The sequence below is a fragment of the Polyergus mexicanus genome, unplaced genomic scaffold (assembly GCF_030449975.1).
Source record: "Polyergus mexicanus isolate NDT 795.1 unplaced genomic scaffold, iyPolMexi1.0 SCAF_9, whole genome shotgun sequence".
NCBI lineage: Eukaryota > Metazoa > Arthropoda > Insecta > Hymenoptera > Formicidae > Polyergus > Polyergus mexicanus.
In genome coordinates this window covers 6,243,939-6,267,628 of record NW_027223329.1, presented here as the reverse complement: position 1 = coordinate 6,267,628, position 23,690 = coordinate 6,243,939, and the positions used below count along the sequence as shown (strand labels likewise).

At 32.3% G+C, this 23,690-nt stretch overlaps 1 protein-coding gene and 1 pseudogene across 5 annotated transcripts in view; both read right to left on the bottom strand.

The window, feature by feature from the left end:
* Window positions 1-23,690, bottom strand: part of Cow (Proteoglycan Cow) — a 759,293-nt gene that overhangs the window by 230,757 nt on the left and 504,846 nt on the right. For all 5 annotated transcript variants that reach the window (XM_070301119.1, XM_070301120.1, XM_070301118.1 and 2 more), the window contains one exon: window positions 15,318-15,463. In XM_070301119.1, the coding sequence (XP_070157220.1) occupies window positions 15,318-15,463 (146 nt within the window). The remainder of the gene's footprint in view (window positions 1-15,317; window positions 15,464-23,690) is intronic.
* Window positions 16,358-21,813, bottom strand: LOC138936429 (uncharacterized; annotated as a pseudogene).

The following is a 23,690-nucleotide window of genomic DNA, read 5'->3' as shown; positions in this document are numbered from 1 at the left end:
AAATAATATAAACACGCAAGTAGAATATAATGAAAAGATTATACAAGTAACCATTTGCTTAACAGCGATTCAGTCAAATAGCATTCGCCTAGGAAAATAGCATTTGACTAGGAAAATAGCATTTGAACACAAAAATAAACGAGCGAAAGCCATTTGACCAGGCAAATAGCATTTATCTAGTCAAAAGCTATTTTCCTAACATAACTATTTGCCTACGACATATATTGGGTATCCCAGACCACCCGTACCACCTATTAAAAATTAGGGAAGTGGTTATCTTGAAATAAAAAAATATCTATTTCATAAATCGAATACGCTCTATCAAATGATGATATTTTCAACTTCCAGTTTCGACCGGAAATAAGCGATTAAAACCGGAAGTGATTTTTTTTTAATGGAATATGGTATTTTTTATTACAGATTCTTGTAGCTTATCTCAAGAGCTTTTCAAAATACTATAATAAAATATTTTCTCAAGTACTTTTTAAGTTATTTTATATTTTAATCTGGCATATTTTGATATAAAAAGTAAAATATCTAGTAAAATATTTATTTTTCAATAATCTTATCGTGATACTTTTATGTACAGAATAATGAGACAAATCAATTAGTGCAAAAAAAAACAAATAATTGTTTTAAAAAATACATTGTAAATAATTTTCTTAAAAACAATTACTTTTTATATTAATTGATTTGTCTAATTGATTATTCTGTATATAAACCCAGTCAGCCAGGTCTGTTCTAACAGATATTGCCAAGTGCTTGCTACAAATTATTGTCAGCAAAAAGGCTACAAATTTGGTACAAGAGTTGTTATTACCGATTAAGCTGGCAGATTGCCGGCAAAAATCAAGCAAAGCTTGCTAACATAACTACACAGCAAATTGGCAGCAGAAACCGAGCAAAGCTTGCTGACATGACTGACATCAGATTGTCGGCAAAAACTGAGCAGGATCTAGAGTGCGCAATTTGATGGCAAATTGGCAGCAAAAACCGAACAAAATCTGCAGCTTATTACAAAGTATTATAAAATAGTTCAGTCGCTTATCGCTATGCGGCGCGTTATTCATTATCTATACCCGTATTCAAATTCTTGTCATGAGTGTATATAAAGCCTACAAAATGCTAATAATATTATAATATATATATTTCTATCAGTTCAATTTTTGACATAATTCTTATACAGGAAATTCAGATATTGAATTGATTTTTGGCAAATCGGACAGATAATTGTTCGATTTTCACTTATTCAAAACAATTTCTGTCCAAAAAGATCTTTAATTTTATAAATTAAGTTATTTGAATTTACTTATATGTTTTAACATATTAATATATGATTTTATATAATGTCTAATTATCTAATGGTCATTTTATGACCAAAACTTATCATCATTTTGTTACTTAGGGTTAAGGCTTTAAATCTATTTAAATATATACTTTTATATGAATGGCCAAAAGCTGCAGAATTTGTTCGGTTTTTGCTGACAATCTGCTATCAGATTGTCTTGCGCAGATCTTGGTCGATTTTTGCCATCAATTTGGCGTCAAATCATGTCAAGCTTTGCTCGGTTTTTGCCGTCAATTTGCTGTCAGGTTATGTCAACAAGCTTTGTCACCAAAACATAAGCTTAATGCGGACACAGATGGCACTGGATTTGTTACCAAGTTTTGAGCGAATTTGATGCCAATTTGGCGACAATTTGTTAATAAATTGCTATCTGGGAAAGTATTACGGTAAGATTCAACACATTCTCAATAGTCACCCGTTATATATATATATATATATATATATATATATATATATATATATAACGGGTGACTATTGAGAATGTGTTGAAAGTAAACGAATATTACTGTTTAACAAGTAGACCGAATAAAATGAATGAAACGTTATTTTGTAGAAGAAACTTGTCAAATTTTATTATTATAAGTATGAAACTATCGTAACCCGAAATTCAATAACGTAATTACGATCTAAGGAAAGTCAAAAGAAGCAAATTCAGCACTTCGTAAGCTATTATGGGCGCTCCCAAAACCGCGATTAAATGCAAGATATGCAATTCTTTGCAATATTCAATTAAGACATCGCTACCTATTACCGAAAAATCACCTACTTTCGGACTATAAAAAGAGAAGTAATGAGTACCTCGAGGCCGTATTCCGAATCTAAGTGGTGACGCGTATACTTGAAGAAACAGTGAGATTCCGTAAGCGCCGATATTATACATCGCCGAACATCACCAAGCTGAATTGTAAAGACACATAAGCTGTACAAATAAACTATTACACTGTTCAACAAAAAATGACTTTTTTCGAACATCGGAACCGGACTATCCGTTTCTTATAGGTTTTTGGATGCTAAACACGAATCCGGTTGTGAAATTGCTCCATCACGTCAGAATTTTGCGAAATTTGCTATTAAACTTGCAAAAAAACTATTTTCACGAATTTTATCATATTATAGCTACAATATGTGATGTGCTGAAAAAATTTTATCACAATTAAATTAAAGTGTGTTATTAGGACTTTCAATCCTCAAAAGGAATTTTTGGTGTCGGTTATGGTTAATAAGATATCCATGGTTAAATATGGGGTATATTGCAAAAGTTAGCTGTGACTTAGGTCATTGACAAATAGCTTTTAATTATTATTTAAATTTAAAAGTTTTTTAGGTCGCTGAATACGAATCCAATGTCAAAATTGTCAAATTCAAAATGGTGTACTCTGAAAAATTTAATGTCAAATACTTGTCAAAAACCAGTATGAATAAATACGAAGAATAATGTAAGCATACACACCCAAGAATTTAGTATATTTGAGTGCATTTGTCAAAGGAGTATCATCATATAGTTATTTGTCATGCATCATATGTAACTATAGATAAGTATAAATAATATTAGTGAAACGCAGTCTGTAAAGCATGTCTTATGAATAATTTATAAATATACATTTATTTTTCAATGTAATCAGAAGAATTTTTTAAGCTGTTGATAAGATTTTGACAAAGCCTGTGGCATCATGTTTATTGCAAATCAAGATATTATAGTCAATTCTTGTTTTGATGCGAATGCATTGGTTGAAATAGATGAAGCATGTTTCAGTATCGTTAATGAATATAATAGATCTACATTATATTTTTCCATTTGTCGAAATACTATTTAGTATATATATTTGACAGAAGTATCTACAGAATAATAAGACAAATTAATTAATGCCAAAAAAACAAATAATTGTTTAAAAAAATACATTGTAAATAATTTTCTTAAAAACAATTTTTTTTTATACTAATTGATTTGTCTCATTATTCTGTACATAGAAGTATTACGGTGAGCTTATCAAAAACTAAATATTTTACGAGATATTTAATTTTTTTATATCAAAATATGTCAGATTATAAAATATAAAATAACTCAAAAAGTACTTAATAAAAAAAAACTCTATTATAGTGTTTTGGAAAACTCTCGATGTCAGCTACAAGAATACTAAATAAAAAATGAGGTTTTCTATTTACGATTTTAAAGTTAACCTTGACATGACCTTCAAATGATTTTCCAAGGTCAAATCATTGTCACCATCTTATGGCCCCCTTGAAGCCACACAACTTTTGTTTGAAACATTCTTCGATTTAACGCAGTGTTTCTGAGATATTTGAGCGGATCCTTTAAAACACCCTTAGACACCCTTAGACACCCTGTATATATATATATATATATATATATATATATATATAGCTATAGTAACTACAATATAAAGCGTTGGTAATATATATATATACCCACACTTTTAGTTACACTTAAATGAGGGCGATTTTGACAAAATCTGTGGCAACATGTCTATTGCAAACTAACATATTATAACCAATCATTGTCTCGATACTAAAAGGACACACACACACACACACATACACGCATATGATATACCCAGCAGACATCGAATATAAATATTTGCCATATAACATAGATGTAACATGTGCACTTATTATGTACATGTTGTATGTAATATATAATGATCATATCTTGATTTGCTGAGTTACAATTTATGTAGTACAGTTCGAGAAAATTGAACTAAAATGTATTATATATGGATGTAAATATATTATACATATAATAGTAAATACGATAATAAATCTTATCTTATCGACAGTATATCGGTATAATTGACATGATTGAGGACTAATGAGTAATATATAAACTTCTTTACTATAAAAGTGAATGTTTATATATTCTTATGACATAAGTATGCACATATTAAAATTTACATTTATATAAATATTAATATAAATATTTATAAATGCAAACACATAAATTCTCTGCCCACAAAACATTGCAACAAAATTTTATGATTGTTACAATATTTTGGATATTTATAATATAGAAAAGCTTCTCCATCGCCTATTTTCGTGAGAACGCAACCAAAATATTTTATTTATTATTTTCATATCTGCGATTATAATTTGCAAGCAATATTGAGGCATCTTTTTTCTGGCCAATATTGTTACGAGTATTAGGATAGATTTTTTTTTATAATCATAATTTCTTATTATTTTAAAAAAGGCAGCAGTTTATTGCTTGCTATAATATTACAAAACCGTTTCCTCATACTCTTTACATCCTTGCAGTATTTTTTCTCATAAGGATTGCCTTCTAATAACGAAGATATATATTTTTTCTCTTTAGCTACCAACTTGTATATACACAGCCTAATAGACTATTATATACGCGAAATTTGGTGTCAGCAAAAAAAGAAAGAACACATTGTCAGTAATCACAATAATAATTCCTTCCAATAATTTATTTTTATTACTATATATGATTGGTTGCAATTATATGAAGGAATACCAGATATTGCAGACACTTAGTTTTTCAAAAATGGAAGTTTCTTTAAATTTCTTCTGGAATAACTGTTTTTTAATAACTAGAATATTCATGCACAAACCGCATATAATATGAAATATTTTTTAAACCAACCAGCTCACAAATAAAAATCGCCTCTGGGATAAAATGTTATTTTTTTAATAACTAGAGCGCACACGCAAACGTTTTGGTGGAAAACATTTCTTTCGACAACCAACCCACGAATTGATTGCTTCTGGGATACATTCTTCAACCAAAGCGTACATGCAAAACATTTTTGGTGGGAAATATTTCTTTCGACAACCAGCTCACGAATTAATCGCCTCTGGCTAACTAACTATTGTGACACAACTACTATTACAAAATAAATATAATTAATTTTCAGTGAAATATATAAATAAGCAAAAGATTAATGATATTTTAATAAATTTAAAGTTACTATTACCTAAACACAAACATACACACGTATGTAGATAATATATAACACACATATAATATAAGAATAAGCTCGGATAAGAAAGAGATGGACAGAGAAGAATGGGCAAAGAGAAAAAGAAGATATGAGTATAACTGAGAAAGTGTCTGTACAAGTGTCAAAAGTAAGAAAAAAAAGGAAATAGTTATATCTTTCTCCAATACTTTATGCTCACTAATGGTTAGTGACTAATGTGAATTATCAATTGATATATCATTTTACAACCATTTCCTTGCTTACTCATTCCTATTCTCTCTCTCTCTCTCTCTCTCTCTCTCTCTCTCTCTCTCTCTTCCTCTTTCTTTTTTTGTCCATATTTGTCCATTTATTTATAACAAAAATATTATATGAGTATTAAATACTATGTACATCATATATAATGTGTATACCCACACAGAAGAAAATATCGAATAGATATCTAATGAATATCTACATATCCACCTGATGTCCATGTCTACTATGGATAACTAGTAGACATCTAATAGATGAATAAAATATCTATATCTTTCGAATAACTGGCGAGAATATCTAATGCATGTCTATATATTATCCATATATCCATGTCCAAGAAGCTATCAAAGATATCCACTAGATATACACGTGTAATCCATATATCCATGTCTACTAAGTAGCTATCAAAGATATCCACTAGATATACACATATAATCCATATATCCATGTCTACCAAGTAGCTACCAAAGATATCCGCTAGATATAATCCGTATATCCATGTCTATCAAGTAGCTATTAAAGATATCTACTAGATATACATGTGGTATCCATATATCCATGTCCATCAAGTAGCTACCAAAGATATTCATTATATATTCACATGTTATCCGTATATCTATGTCCACCAAGAAGCTACAAAAGATATTTATTAGAGATTTACGTGTTCATTTACTTACCGCTATGCGGCGCATTATACATTTTCTATATCCGTATTCAAGTTCTTGTCATGAACATATATAAAGTCTGCACTATGCTTATCCACATGTTATAACATTGTGATTATTTCTATCAGTTTAACTTCTGATACGATTCCCGTACCGGGGAATTCAGATATTGAACTATTTTTAGAAAATCGGACAGATAAATAATGTTAGATTTTCACTTATTCAGACAATTTATATCTGAATAAGCAAAAATCGTTCGTTATTATCTTATTTAAATTATTGAAAATATAAAATAGAAATTAACTTCCAAACAAATAAAATTTTTAATTTTATATATTAAATTTATGTAAAGTTACCAATAATATATATTACATTAATGTGTATTATTATATATTATTACTGTAATTAGTTTTAATTTTGCCATCAAACAAATGTTAGAAAATGATATCCCGTGAATGGGACATATTGATATGTCATGTGCGCGTCTCATAAGACCTAACTTGTAGAACGTTTAATTAATCATTTTGTGATCAAAATTTAACCAACATACAATGGATATCTTCATAATATCTACTGAATATCTACAAAAATATCCACTGAATACTAATATGTCCAGTGGATATTGACATACATATCCTGTGGATATTTATAAGATCTCATATTGCGGACATTTAGATATTTAAAGCATATCTAATAGATGTTTTCTGCATATTCATGGATATCCCTCATGCACATTGAGAACATCCAGTAGATATCTAATATATGGTACATTAATTTCTGTGTGGGTATAGTAGTTATTCTAAATTCTATTTGAAGATCAATTTTATATAAAAAAGTCTTTATGTTGTTTTCTATTTAGGAATTGCTTTAAAGATATAATTTTAAAAAAAAATTTGGAATATTAAATTTTTATATAATATTACATTATTATATTTATATTTTTGTGTAGACTGCACGGAAATAAAATTAAATAATATCTAGCAATATATTATATAGTATATATATATATAGTATATAGTATACGTTAAAACAATTCCTTCTAAAATTATGGTATATAAATATAGTAATCTTTTGAGCCTTATTCTTTTTAAAAAAAGTCTGCGAACAAAGAGGAGCAAAAGGATCTCTCGAAAATTATATTTTCGTCCCATTATGTGGACACACTATTAAAACCACACTACAAAAACACAACACTCGTTTTTTAAATTCAATGCATTATAACGCGTTATAACAGTTGAGCGTACTTTTGCGGTAATCTCTTGTTACGCGTATATGTACACAACACATGCGACTGATTGTGAGACTAAGTATCTGCCGCGTACTGATATGATCGCGTGTGCCTGCCTGCATGTGCCTGTGTGTGCATAATACAGTCGACTTATTCCCCGATACATACATATATACTTATATACATGCATGCTACAAATATCGCGTAATAATAAAAACAAATGTGCATCTTTATAAACGAATATTCTCTAACCGAATAAAAAAATTATTTTCATATTGATTAAAATTAATTCGATACATAAAACCATTATTTATTATTTTACGACAAAAATTAAATTTCTAAATTTTTGCTTTAGAAAAAGTATTTTCTATAAATATAGGCAAGCTTATATAAATATGCAAATGGTTGGTAATATAAGAGGATAAAATATATCAAATTTTCTTTTCTCATTTATAAATTACTAAATATAACTATAAATAATAATAAATTGTCATATAGATATTATATATATTAGGTGTACAACTTTGCTTCCGCCGTTTTCCTATAGATGGCTTTAGCGGTAAGTAGTGGTCGAAATAAATAGATCATAGACGTTATGCAATAAACTTGGGCATCTGTCAACATAACCCCATAGAAACATTAGTCGATTTGTGTCTGCATCATAAAGTTATTCTCGATTGAAAATGTCAGTTTACCAGCCAAATTCTCGTCATTTGCGGGAGGTTTTAATTTTCTGCTTCAATATGAAGAAATCTGCGGCTGAAGCTCATCGAATGCTCCCAAATACTTATGGTGAAGCCGCTATTGGTGAAAGAACGTATCGTGAGTGGTTTCAACGCTTCAAGAACGGTGATTTTCACGTCGAAGACCGGCATAGCAGTGGAAGGGAGAAGGTTTTCGAAGATGCAAAATTGGAGGCATTACTTAATGAAGACTCGAGTCAAAGTCAAAAAGAATTGGCACGATCATTAAGAGTGACTCAACAAGCAATTTCAAAACGCCTAACCAGTTTTTTACAATAAAGCCTCGAATTTCGGAAAAAAACGGCGGAAGCAAAGTTGTACGCCTAATATATATATATATATATATATATATACAGGGTGTCCAATTTTAAAGGACCCACTCAAATATTTCAGAAACATTGCGTTAAATCGAAAAATGTTTCAAACAAAAGTTGTGTGGCTTCAAGAGGGCCATAAGATGGTGACAATGATTTGACCTTCGAAAATCATTTGAAGGTCATGTGAAGGTCAACTTTAAAATCTTAAATGGAAACCCCCATTTTTTATTTAGTATTCTTGTAGCTTGCATCGAGAGCTTTCCAAAACTCTATAATAAACTATTTTTTTATTCAGTACTTTTTGAGTTATTTTATATTTTAATCTGACATCTTTTGATATAAAAAATTAAATATCTCATAAAATAGTTAGTTTTTGATAATCTTACCGTAATACTTTTATGTACAGAATAATGATATAAATCAATTAGTATAAAAAAATAACAGTTTTTAAAAAAATTATTTACGATGTATTTTTTTAAACAATTTTTTGTTTCTTTTGCACAGATTAGATACGTAAACGAGAAAAAAAAATAAAAGAATTGAAAAAAAAATTACTAAAAAGAAAGTCGCGCTCCGACGGGACTTGAACACGAGCCAGGAGCGTGCCAGCAGTGAACCTTGCCTACTGCGCCGCGCTTGCTTGCTCGACAACGCAGCACAGTTACTGGTATACATACCGCGCGTGAAATCGCGTCTACCGTAGATTTTTTCGGAAACGAAGCCGTAGTGCATAAATTCTCGTTAGCTTGGTACTTAGGGCAAATACCTCTACAACATACCTGAGTCCCATCAAAATCCATTTGTACCATGTTGCGGGGTCCCCTTGTTAAATAGATATAATAACGAATGATTTTCACTTATTTGAATAATTTCTTTCCAAATAAGTGAAAATCGGATATTTATCTGTCTGATTTTCTAAAAATCAGTTTAATATCTGAATTCCCGGTACGGGAGTCGTATCAGAAATTAAATTGATAGAAATAATTACGATGTTATTAGCCGCATTTTGTAGGCATTATATACGCTCGTGACAAGAACTTGAATACGGATATAGAAAGTGAATAGTGCGCAGCATAGCTGTAAGCGAATAAACTATACTATTTCAATAAATTATATGAATGTTAAAAGCTGCAGATTCTGTTTGATTTCTACTGCCGATTTGCTATCAGATTGCGCGCGCGCAGATCCTGTTCGATCTCTGCTATCAATTTGACATCAAATTGCGTTGTGCAGATCTTGCTCGGTTTCTGCTGGCTATCTGCTATAATAATTCTATGCAAATCCTGCTCGGTTTCTACTACTGATCTGCTGTCAAATTATATCAGCAGGTTTTGTAACATTTCTGCTGACATTCTGCTATCATTATCTGATATAACATACTTTGTATACAATCTGGAATCTTTCTGCTGACAAAAATTTGTAGCAGACGTTTGGCAAAATCTGTTCGAACAGACTTGGCTATCTGGGTAGTTAAATAGAAAAAGAAAGTAACTTGTTGTGCATCTCATTTATGATGTATCAAATAAACATAAATAAATAAATTTGATTATTTTCATGTAGGAAACGAGAATAGAAAGAATAAAAGTTGAGCAAATAAAAGAAAGGGAATAAAAAAATACAATAATGAACGAGTAGAAAGAGAGAGAGAGAGAGAAGCGCGAGTGAACGCGTAAGTGAATATGCGAACATGAAGCTAAAGGCCCTCACACACAAATTGACATAACTGCATATGCATAGCATAAGACCATTTGGACCAATGAGCATGCTATGTAAATCAATATGGCGATTTTATTTCGACGCTCATTGGTCCAGACGGTCTTATGCTATGCATATGCAACTATGTCAATTTGTGTGCGATAGCCTTAAGCAATACGTAGTACATAGCGAACGAGCGATTAGAAAGAGACAGAGTGTATGATCGAGAAAGAAAAGATACTGCAATAATGTTAGTGCGTACATGTATATTACTCTCACACACATGAAAGAGACAAAGATAGTACGATTATGTCTGTCCTTGTCATGTAACATTGCAGCTCTATCTATTGGGATATCACGCAACTAATCTACTGCTCTGTTTTATTCTTGAGCCTCGATCTCGCACATACATATATGCACGAAAGTGTTGCATCGTAAAATGTTTTTTATAAAGCTTCTAAACTCGCTTCTTTAAGTTCACTTATACTCTTTGATGAAATGCCGAGTACGTAGTTTACTGATTAGGTACGTGCAGATTACAAATTTGTTATATTAAATAAATGTTGACGGCGGAAACCGATAACAAAATTATAATTTTTTAATTTTTTTTTACTTTTCATATGAAATCGTAAATTCCGCATTCCGTTATTATGTATACTTTAATAATGAAAAAGGATTTGTTGATATCTATAATCAACAAAAATATTTTGCATTTTAATTAATATTCGCGTTTTTATTGGTATTACATGCTTTCGCTTCTTTCTTGTATAATATTATTTTTAAGAGCATTTCCAAGGCCCACAAGCACCGCCAATATTTATGACCTTGTAGAGAAGCTAAGATCCAGAATCATAGAAGAACACCATCAATTTGTTTCATTGGATGTAGTCTCACTTTTTACTAACGTTCCGAACGATTTGACGATGAAAACTAAATTTGGAAGGAATGGCATTTTATTTCTAATAATACATCCATCCCGTACAGAGAATTCCTTACAAATGTCCATCTCGTACTCAACTCAATCTTTCCCATGTTTGACAATGAGATTTACAAACTTTTGATACTTCGATGGATTGCCTCCTATCTCCCGTTTTGGCGGATCTCGTTCTTCAGGACTTAGAGGAGAGAGGCCATGGCTTCATATTGTTTTGCCTATGTACTTCAGATATATGGATGACGTGATCCTCGCAGCTTTTTCTTCCTTTTTTTAAGCATTCTTTCATCCTTCAATTCCTGCCATAAGAGGTTACAATTTATAATTGAAAAGAACAACAACAACAGCATCAAGAGATCTTTCTATCAATTTAGTGGGGATGGAGTTCGTCTTTAACTGATATAGGAAGCCATTCTTTTCAGGAAGGTTCCTTAATTATTTTTCGCAACATCCCATAAAAAAGAGTCTTTGGCTGCTTAGTGGATCCAGTTTTTCGACTGTCACATCCACAGGTTCTACGAAAAAAACTTAAGACTCTTTGGAGATTATTGATATGTTTTTAAATTATGATTACCCTTTAGATTTCATTTTCACGACCATCTGTAATAGAATTAAATTAATTCATAAAAAAGGTAGTTTCCCTTACCAGCTCCCCTTATCCCGCTCTTTTTTTTCCATGGTGTCTTATGTTAGAGAGATCACTGAGAAGTGGTTGCCGGTAATCAATGACATAAACAAATCCATTGCATATGTTTGTCCAAACAAACTCAACAAAATCATTAAAACATATAAAAATCATCTCCCAGCTGAGAAACATAACAGTGTGATCTAAAATTTGCTGTAAGATATGTAATGTTTTATACGTTGGGCAAATCAGTAGACAATTAGCAACTAAAATCAAAAAGCATCATTTAAACATAAATAGAAGAAAGCTCCTTCCTCTCATTCACTGACCATCGCCTTACAGAACATGAGTTTGATTGGGACAATGTTCAGAAATAAAAGATGCATATCAGAAATTCTACATATTAAACAGCAAAAAACGGCATAAATTTAGTGTTATAGCCCAAAACGGCTATAACTAAATTAGTATAATTATTGATTATTAAATATTATTTAACACACGTCTTTCGACTATAACTCGAAGCCCAGGAAGACGTATAGAGTTACGAGCGCAATCGTGAACGAAGCGAGCCACGCGCGGAGAGCACGCGATCGCGAGACTCAAAAGACGACGTGCCGGAAATGTAAGCAAAGAATTTACGTAGCTAGCATCTAAGTTTTTTCCAGCCGAAAACGAGCGACACGACCATTTATGGTCCTGTCGCTGAACGATCCCCTCCAAAAAACTAATCGAAAAGAAGGTAATAAAACTACCCACCTCGAACGAGCGCCACGCAGTCCTAATCGCAAAATCACACGAATCAATGATAACCATACAATCATATAGCGTGAAAAGATTAACAGTAGTAATCACGAGACGGACAGTTGTAATCGTTTTAATAATAACGAACGTCTCAGCTGATCTCGCGACGGCAGCCGCGATATCAGACACGCGAAGCAACTCTATACCGCGATAAGCCGAATTGAAGTGTGAGAAGGAAAAGAAGATCTAATGTTAATAAATTCAAATAAACGGCTTTTATTCTAAAATGACTACATAATTATTGAACCGGTGAGAAGACCCTGTGCGACCCTGAGCTCCTGAGTTCTAATTGGCCAACGATCCCAACAAAATCCCGTGCCTCCACCGAAAGGCACAACAACAGGAAAACATGAGTTTCCTTGACCACTCTTATTTTCCAATTATAAATAGATATACCTAATCCGATTTCCTTGTTTCCATCATATTTTTTTTAAGCCTCACTTTTTCTTTGCTTTTGATCTCTTCGTTTTTAATTTAGTTTGTCAACATGTACCTCTTGTATTTTCCAGTCTATCCTGTTTTCGTTATTGTGGTGTTTTACTCATTCGTCGCTGAGTCATCTTACAGATCAGTTTGTTTTCTTTTATTATCTTGACTTGCATAGTTTATTACTTGGACCTTTAATCATCTCAGTTTTAACCATTAACACTCCTACTCCCATAAGTATTTGTTTTCCGAACGTTTTTTTGTTTGTTTTTTTGGTCTTCACTAGTAATAACATTCATTTTTTCGTCCCACATTTTTTAGACATCCACTTATTTTATCGGGCGTTACACTTTGATTGTATCTGTATTTCGCTCTCGCACCGGACTCATTTCTTTTCGTCGGTTTTTTCATCGCTCCTCCGGCTTCTATCAGCATTTTACTTTACCGATCAACATAGTTTTGCGCTAGCAACGCTCTTTATTTTCTTATAAACTACCACATAATTATATAAGTAAGTCTAGAATCTGCGCTAATAAGTACGACCATCGTATAACATTTACCATACCATCTTCCTTGTATTATAAGAATGTATGCACTCATATCACATACATTCTAAGATATATAATTTAATCTGTTTGCGTTTTATCTATTGTACCACTCATCGTATCGCTACACGTCTCGAAACTTTGTCATTTCTTAATCTTTTTATTAATTTCATTGAAGACTCGAAATAAGTCGAAATGTTTGATTTTAATGTATATTACATCTTTAGTGATTAAATAAAATATAATTTTTTATACCTCAAGTTTGGGCTCCAATTGGCCTTTTTTACTATATTAATTGATTTTTATCATTTGAACCTCATCTTTTGTTTTATTACTTTAATTTTATATTTTTACCATTTACTTATATTATCATAAACAATAATTTTACATTTTAATCTATTCTTTATATTGATGTTACAACACGGAATATATTACATAAAAAAATAATAAAAAGTACATAAAACTTTTATAGTTAAAGACATATTATTTTTATCAAAAATCTTTTATACTACGATATATTACATTAAAAAATGTTAATTTTTTTATCAGCAATAAATATTTCTGATCTTATTTTAAAAAATTTTATACCAAATTCTCTGCTATAAAAGATATTTATAGCAAAAGAATGATTGTAGCAATTGTATACATATTATTGAAATTGCTTAATATTTATTAAAGTTTTTTTGGTAAATATGCATAAAGTGCATATAAGGCAACCTCACGGATTACTTTGACCTTGATATATGTTGTCAAGGTCATTGTCCTGAGTGACCTTGACCTTGAAAAAAGTAACGGTCAAGATCCGTTCAAAAGTTATTAACAAAAAAAGATTATTGAAGTTGCCTTCAAAGAATTATAATGCATAAGATTTTGATTAGTGGTTGACCTTAGAAAAAAGTAAAAAACAATTTTTTATTTATTGCTATTCATCCGAAGATATATTTAATAATACATTAGGTGAAATGGGAAACATTTTTTCTATTGCACGGAAAAAAGCTCCTATTCGCTGAGAAAATTCAAAATTGCGTTTGAAGTAACCTAACCCAACCAAATTTTAGTTTTAAATCAGAAATAGGTTTGGGTTAGATTATATCTTTCGGAAATGAAGCTTCCCCGTAGGGGAGGAGGGGGGGGCGAAACCCATTGCGTCCACGTATACACTTTCCCATTCACACAACAATTATGGGATGGACCTCGCTTCGCGTTATAAAGTATATGTGTGGACATAGTGGGTTCCGCCCCTTTTACGGGAGTCTCCACTTCAGGAAGAAATAACCTAACCCAAACCTATTTCTGATTTAAAATTAAAATTTGGTTTGAGTTAGATTAAATTGTCCGGAAGTGAAACTTCCCCGTAGGGATGGGGGGGGGGGAGCGGAATCCACTGCGTTCACGCATATACTTTTCCATCCACAGAACAATTGTGGGGTGGACCTCGCTTCGCGTTGTAAAGTATATGCGTGGACACAGTAGGTTCCGCCTCCCTCCCCTTACGGGAGAACTCCACTTCCGGAAGATATAATCTAAGCCAAACCTATTTCTGATTTAAAACTGAAATTTATGCTTCTGCTTATGCTTATATTAATGCTTCATAACTTTTGAACGGACCGCCACTTTTTTCAAGGTTAAAGTCACTCAAGACGATCACCTTGCCAACATATGTTAAGGTCAAGATCATACGTGAGGTTGCCCACTTTATGCATATTTACCGTTTTTTCTTATTCAGAATTAAACTAATACTTCAATTTCAGCTTAATTTGTATATGATATATTTCTTACCTTTACATGGACAAAAACCTTTGCAGGCAATGTGGACGGAAGTATGGTGAATGCAGTTATGGTACTCGAGACGGCATGGCGAACTGTATGTACGATTGTCGTTTCCACAAAGGAACGTAGGCTTCACTACAGGACATTCTTGGCATCTATAACATAAGAAAAACACCAACGAGCGCTTTAAATACCTGACTGTCGATACACGTATGTACGTATCTAGAAATCAATTTAAAATAAAAGTTTATTCATACTTATTCATATTTCCATATTATATTTTATATCGTTCTAGCAAGATCGGATGTGACTAATCATATATTCAGATTGCATTTATTTTTAATAAAGAAGTGTTATTCAGAAAACAAGACGCTCAAGTTCTTTCGTCAACTTTTGTGAAGCTTCCTACTCATAAATACTGATACTGATAAATTATTTACAGCGTTTCTTATCCTGATAAGGAATTTATCTTACCGCTTAAAATACTCTACAACTGCAATCCAATAATAAGAATCTTCTCTACAGTAAAATAGGCGTATTAGAATATTGACACGCTTAAAGGCCCATTTACATTTATCCGTTTCGTATCTGTAACGTGCACATTCGTGCACGGATGCTAGATTCAATTCCATGATTAAGGTCGATTTAAACATATCCATGCCGTTGCACGTCCGTGCACTGATGAAAATAAGTTTCTATAATTTTATATTAGAGTATTCTTACATTTCAGTATCCGTATCAGTATCCAGCCGGTCGTATCAATATCAGTGCATAGAGAGTGATCTGCGCCCATATTTTCATTAAACGGACGGCACGGAATCATGACGGCACTGACATCTGAACGATTTCAAACAAAATACTGAGACGTAGAGGAGAAAATCCTCTGAGTACTCAAAAATTTTAAGCAGTTTAGCTATACATTTGGACCTATGCAATTTAATATTTTTCATTAGAATTTAAAATAGATGATGAAAAATTAATAGAATATGTTCGCGATGAGTGAGTCTCGATTGCGCACATTACCGATCGGACACGACAATATTTCCCAATCAGACACAGATCCAATCATCACAGGCTCGGTCAGACACAGTCCCAATCGGACACAGGCCCGGTCGGACACAGACCCAATCAGACACAATCCCGATCGGACACAGGCTCAATCGGACACAGTTCCGATCGAACACAGTCCTCATCGTGAAGCTAGATCCATCCTACAATCATTGTATGGATGGGAAAATGTATGCGTGGACATAGTGGGTTCCGCCACCCCTACGGGGGGGCTCCACTATCGAAAAACTAGACACATAGGTTTGCGTTGTACCTCGCTTCGCGTAGAAAGTTGTAAACCTATGTAAAATCTTACTACGCATTTAAAAGTATATGCGTGCAGGCAGTATGTTCCGCCACTTCCGGAAGATATAACCTAATCCAAACCTATATATTTCTGATATACTGTGTCCGATCGGGATGGTGTCCGATTGGGTCTGTGTCCGATCGAGCCTGTGTCCGATCGGACCTGTGTTCGGGCGGGAATATCTTGAAGTGTTGTGTCAGCATTTGTACGATCAATAGAATCATTGGATACATTAATCATACTTTCGTCTGAATCTTTGATATAGTTATGCAAAACGCATGTAAAAAGAATTATCCAATCAACATTTTTTGATTTTGATTGTAATCTCTTTTGATAAATGCGAAATCTTTGAGTAAGAATGCCGAATGCATTTTCCACAACTCTCCTTGCGCGATATAAATGATAATTATAAATTCCTTTTTATTATCATCTAATTGTTTACCAGGATATGATCGCATTAAGTAGGTTTTGAGCGTAAACGCTTCATCACCAACAATAACATATGGTGCTTTTATTGTTGTTCCTGGTAAATTCTCATCTGGAGGAACATTAAACGTATTGCATTCAAGAGCTTTGCCCATTTCAGAATGAGATAAAATGCCTCCATCACTATTTTTTCCAAAAGAGCCGACATCAACAATTACAAATTTATAATATCAACTAAAGCTAACAGTATTACAGAAAATGATTTTTTATAATTAAAAAATTCAGATCCACTGTTAGGTGGAGCTTGAATAATCATGTGTCTCTCATCTAAAGCAACTAAACAATTGGGAAAATTCCATAGATTCCAATAGTCAATTGCTATCTGTTTCCATTTAGATTCTGTTGGTTGCGGCATCACTTCAGGCATAAGCTTTTTACATATTACTTTGCAAGTATTTATAACAAAATCATATACTGTTGAATGACCCATTCTATATTTAAATGCAATAGTTCGCAATAAGTCTCCAGTAGCCAAAAATCTGTAATGTTATTTTACAATTAAAAAGTTTTCATTATCAGTTTTTAATCAATCAAAAATAATTTTTTGTAGTCGCTGCATATAAAACTCGATGGAATAATATTCGGGATAATTTTCAAATTATTAAAAAAGCGAATAACCAAAAGTGGACAAGCAGCAGTAAAATTCAAGAAATATAAATATGAAGATCAGTTAAGTTTCTTAGTATCTTTTATGAAAGAAAGAGAAATTAAAAGTAATTTAAACAAGATAGAGAAAATTTTAGACGATGAAAATGACAAAGATCAACATAATGATGATAATAACGATGACAGTGAAGAAGATGGTCGAGACCGAGCAAGAATATCAAAATCAAAAATCATGGAATCTGTTAAAAATGTGGAAAACTTGAACCAAAATATTGATAATGTTGCCATTTTAAACCTATCATCATCATCATCATCATCATCACAATTTTATAAAAAAAGGAAAGTAAAGAGCACAAAATCAAAATTCAAGAGTCTCAAAACAGCATCAGCTACTTTAATGAAATACATACTAGAGCGGAACGAAAAAACAAACCAACGAGTAATTCATCCAGTTGATGCATTTCTTGCTGGATTAGCACCAACCTTGAAATCTTTAAGTTTATATCATTTAAATATAGCAAGATTCAAAATTTTTAATATAGTGCAAAAAATAGAAATGGATCAAATCATGCATATGCAACAAAAATATGCAACTTCTCCTATTGCAGTAACAGTTAAGTAGTTTTATGATGTACTATTTGTAATAAAATCCGCAATATGATTGCTACTTTATATATTACATATAATATTTATTTGAGGGGGGAGGGGACATAACAGCATAATTTTATAAAAATAAAATGCATTTTAATTTTCTCGAGAGAATCTATATTTATATAAATGCAAGATTGATTTTATCAAACAAATACTATTTTAAATTACAAACTGAACTGTTTCTATGTACTTGGCTAGTTAACTTGATTTCATATTTAGTTTTAATTTTTGATTTTTCAAAGATTTTTATTTTTTAGAAGAAAATCATTTTTTAGTTTTTTATTTTGTATGAAAATTATTTTTCGAGGAAAAATTTTTTAAATATTATTTTTTAGGGATAGATATTAAACTTCGCGTACAAGTTGGGATTTTTTTATATATTTGGCGTATGTTTTTTATCTTTGTGAGGTTTTTTTTAGGTTATAAATATTTCCATATGATTAGATGCAAGTATTTATATTATTCCGTATCTGTACCGTCAGTGTCCGTGCCGACATCGCAGATACTGTTTGCGACGATATTTTGACGGAACGGACGGAACTGAACGTACCAATACTGACATGCACAGACAAGTATACGCTTCCATGTAGCGTTCAATTTTTGTATCTCAGTTTGCATCATCGAGAGCACGTTAAAAAATGGACAATAAAAAATTGAGTGAATTAGTACGATAATACGTCGAATTATACGATCTGTCGCATTTGAAATATTTTGATAGAAACTATAAAAAAAAAGATAAGGAAGAGTATTTCTCAAGAACTTGATCAACCAGGTAATTTTACTCACCATAAATATTATTTTACAAGTAAATATTTAAGTTCGTTACAAACATCATTTTATTTCAAGAAAAAATGCAATTCTCATTTATATATGTATATATATATACCCAGTCAGCCAGGTCTGTTCTAACAGATATTGCCAAGTGCTTGCTACAAATTATTGTCAGCAAAAAGGCTACAAATTTGGTACAAGAGTTGTTATTACCGATTAAGCTGGCAGATTGCCGGCAAGAATCAAGCAAAGCTTGCTAACATAACTACACAGCAAATTGGCAGCAGAAACCGAGCAAAGCTTGCTGACATGACTGACATCAGATTGTCGGCAAAAACTGAGCAGGATCTAGAGTGCGCAATCTGATGGCAAATTGGCAGCAAAAACCGAACAAAATCTGCAGCTTATTACAAAGTATTATAAAATAGTTCAGTCGCTTATCGCTATGCGGCGCATTATTCATTATCTATACCCGTATTCAAATCCTTGTCATGAGTGTATATAAAGCCTACAAAATGCTAATAATATTATAATATATATATTTCTATCAGTTCAATTTTTGACACAATTCTTATACAGGAAATTCAGATATTGAATTGATTTTTTGCAAATCGGACAGATAATTGTTCGATTTTCACTTATTCAAACAATTTCTGTCCAAAAAGATCTTTAATTTTATAAATTAAGTTATTTGAATTTACCTATATGTTTTAACATATTAATATATGATTTTATATAATGTCTAATTATCTAATGGTCATTTTATGACCAAAACTTATCATCATTTTGTTACTTAGGGTTAAGGCTTTAAATCTATTTAAATATATACTTTTATATGAATGGCCAAAAGCTGCAGTATTTGTTCGGTTTTTGCTGACAATCTGCTATCAGATTGTCTTGCGCAGATCTTGCTCGATTTTTGCCATCAATTTGACGTCAAATCATGTCAAGCTTTGCTCGGTTTTTGCCGTCAATTTGCTGTCAGGTTATGTCAACAAGCTTTGTCACCAAAACACAAGCTTAATGCGGACACAGATGGCACTGGATTTGTTACCAAGTTTTGAGCGAATTTGATGCCAATTTGGCAACAATTTGTTATCAAATTGCTTACTGGGTATATACATATATATATATAAGATTTATATATAAAATAATATATATTTTAAATTAAATTCTTTCATTTTGCAATATAAGAGATCCAGTTGAAGAGTTAAAAAATTACGAAAATGTTTCTCTTATTGCAAATGCTACTTGCGTACTGTTTCCGCGACGAGCATTTAGATTTCGCAAATTGTTTGATCTTTAGCTCTGTTAGCATTATCTTCCAAATCAATAGTATAATTATTATCATTTTCTTTACTGAAATTGTGTAGCACATACAGGGTGTCCCATTTTAAAGGACCCACTCAAATATCTCAGAAACACTGCGTTAAATCGAAAAATGTTTCAAACAAAAGTTGTGTGGCTTCAAGGGGGGGCTAAGATAGTGACAATTATTTGACCTTGGAAAATCATTTGAAGGTCATGTGAAGGCCAACTTTAAAATCTCAAACGGAAACCCCCATTTTTTATTTAGTATTCTTGTAGCTGACATCGAGAGCTTTCCAAAACACTATAATAAAGTATTTTCTTATTAAGTAAGTTAATCACTTTTTGAGTTATTTTATATTTTTGCCGCGAGTAGGTGTGACAGAGATAACGCGAGGCGGTGCGAGAGAGAGAGCATACGCGAGGCGGTGCGAGAGAGAGAGCATATGCGAGGCGGTGCGAGAAGGATAGCGCGAGGCGATCACAGGCACAAGGGAGAAGGATAGCGTCCGCATTGGTGTTGGAAAAGGATGACGTTCGCGGGAGAAAGAGATAAAGAGAGATAGCGCGAGGCATGCATGTACCGATGAGATAGCGCGAGGCATGCATGTAGGAAAAGGAAAGAAGAAGGTGCAGAAATAATTGATACTCTAATAATAATAATAATAATAATAATAATAATAATAAGTTTATTTAATAATTGTGTGTATATTACAATGTGTGTGTGTGTGTGTTAAAATAAAAACAAAAATAATAATAATAAAAATAATAATAATAAAAATATATATATATATATAGGCGGCGCTCCTTCTGAAACAGAAAAACATTATATTAATATAAATTTAATTTTTAATATTTAATATTTTTAAAAATAGATACAATTAATTCTTCGAGTATTTCAATGTTGTTCTCACTCATAACAAGACGTCAGCTATGTTTTACATATCAAAATCCCAATCCTTGGACATCACTGTATAATGATCTCGCAGACAATGATCCAAATCTATTGTACGAGATTTCTTCAAGCCGCACCATTTGTACAATTGAAGTGACAGGAGTGTTTGTCGATAGCGCTGGGATACGGACATCTAAGCGTTTGTATTTTTTGCGTAACGAATGTCTTAAACTTTCAAGTCGCGCGATTCGGCTAGCCAGCGATTGAATTCCATGCCCCTGTTGTAACATCTCGCGTCGGTATTGTTCTTCCAACCACTCGAGACATTTAAGGCATGTTCTTTCCCATAACTCACATGCACACACCGAGTTCACCTGTATGAAATCCTCCCATAGAAATTGTTCTAATTCCACAAAATGTTCGGAGGCCCCCATATTTCCTATTTAAGTCTTTTCAGAACACAAGTTTTGTCCAGCTTATACAGTGCAAATTGGGCACATATTGCAGGGCATTATCTGGTACAGCGGTTTTCCTCATTCTCTGCAAAACGATCCCAGGATTAGTTCATAAATTGCACTTTCATGCTCTTGCACAACACGAATATTCGAAAATAAATCTGAAATACGCATAAAACAGCATGTGCAAATTTTTTTGTTGTCTTCACTTTTATAATAAAAGTATATACAGCACATTTTTACCGCACCTAAACTATTTATTTCAACTCGGTTTAAAGTACGTTGATTTATGTCCGTAATAACACTACTGCAATCACTATTGTAATCGGAATCCTCCGAAAGTATGCGGTCTTCGTCTGATGAATCGTCCGACAAAATCTCGATTTCCATCAAGTTGTCATCTTCGAGAATGACATCCTCATCTTCAATAACAATAACTTCTTGATCAGCCATAACACATATTGTTAAGATCGTCGTAAGGATGAAGACGGTTGCGTATTATAACGTTCCACACTCCTCTCGATTATATATTTTAGTTTCATATCTTTTGTCTCCTTCTAACTGGAGTATCACGTCTCATCTACCTCATCATTTTTCTACATCTTTAGCAGAGTGTGTCGAGAGAAAGATTTAAGTTTTGCAGACTGTGCATATCTATTACACAGTTTTATTCATACATAAAGGATGGGATAAATAATTAAATTCACAGATAATTAGTAAAATAACTTATTTATTACAAGCCTCGTGAAGAATATCATTTACAGCACATGTCAATAACTCGCAATCTATGAGCGATTCGCTGTTAAACATATCACTTTCATGTATAGTTTTTGTAGCGTCGCATACATTAGCGATATTATTCTGTTGTAAAACAGTTACAAATTGTTTGAATTTTTCATTTACAATATGCGTATTTTCGCATAACCAGTAATACATATGATCTATACATTTTTCAAAATCGAATAAATAGAATAGAGTTGGCGGCTTCATATATAAAGAATTATTTGATAATCCAATTTTTATAATATTCTAATCAGATATTTTAACCACTTCGAATGTCAAATCTCGAATCCGCAATGGGATTTCAGTCGATTGTAGAAGCCGTTCAATGTCCGCACGTTTCTGCATTAGCGATTTCCACGTTTCAAAGAGCAATATTATTTGATTGCCCCGATTATCGCCGAGAACCAATTCCACGCAAGATACAGCTCCAACGTTTATTCCAATGTCCAAATATTTGTATGACGTCGGAGTTAAGGCGTATCGTCTTCCGAGTATACGAACCGCGCGACGAGACTCGGATGAAATGCTAGGGAGTAAAAACAATATTATTTATATAAATATTTAAAAAGTATAAAAATATTTAAAAAGTATAAAAATTCTTCAAGTTAATTAAAACTTACTTGTTACATTTCTTCTTCTTACACGGTGAAGTTTCATCAGCATCTTGAATCGGAACGTAATAATTCATGCGGCTTTCTTCAATGGGATACATTTTTATATGAACCTTTCACACAAGTGGTCGATGCAATACTGAACGTATTGAACATATTTAAAATATGTATTAGCGTTTCAAAATTGCAATTTGGTGGGGATTATTGATGACGCGATATTCTTTTTCAATTTTTCCATTCAAGCGCCGATATACGGCTGCTTCGCGATGACATCATCACCAAGTGTGAGATTTAGCCGAATGCACAAAAATGCAACGTAATATAAAATTTTCAAGCGCTGATGTGCGGCTGCTTCGCGATGACATCGCCTATAGATATCAGATTTCAAACGCACGTGTCAAAACATGACAAAATCCTAAAATATAAAGATAATCCTCATGATTAAATTGCACTAACATTGGA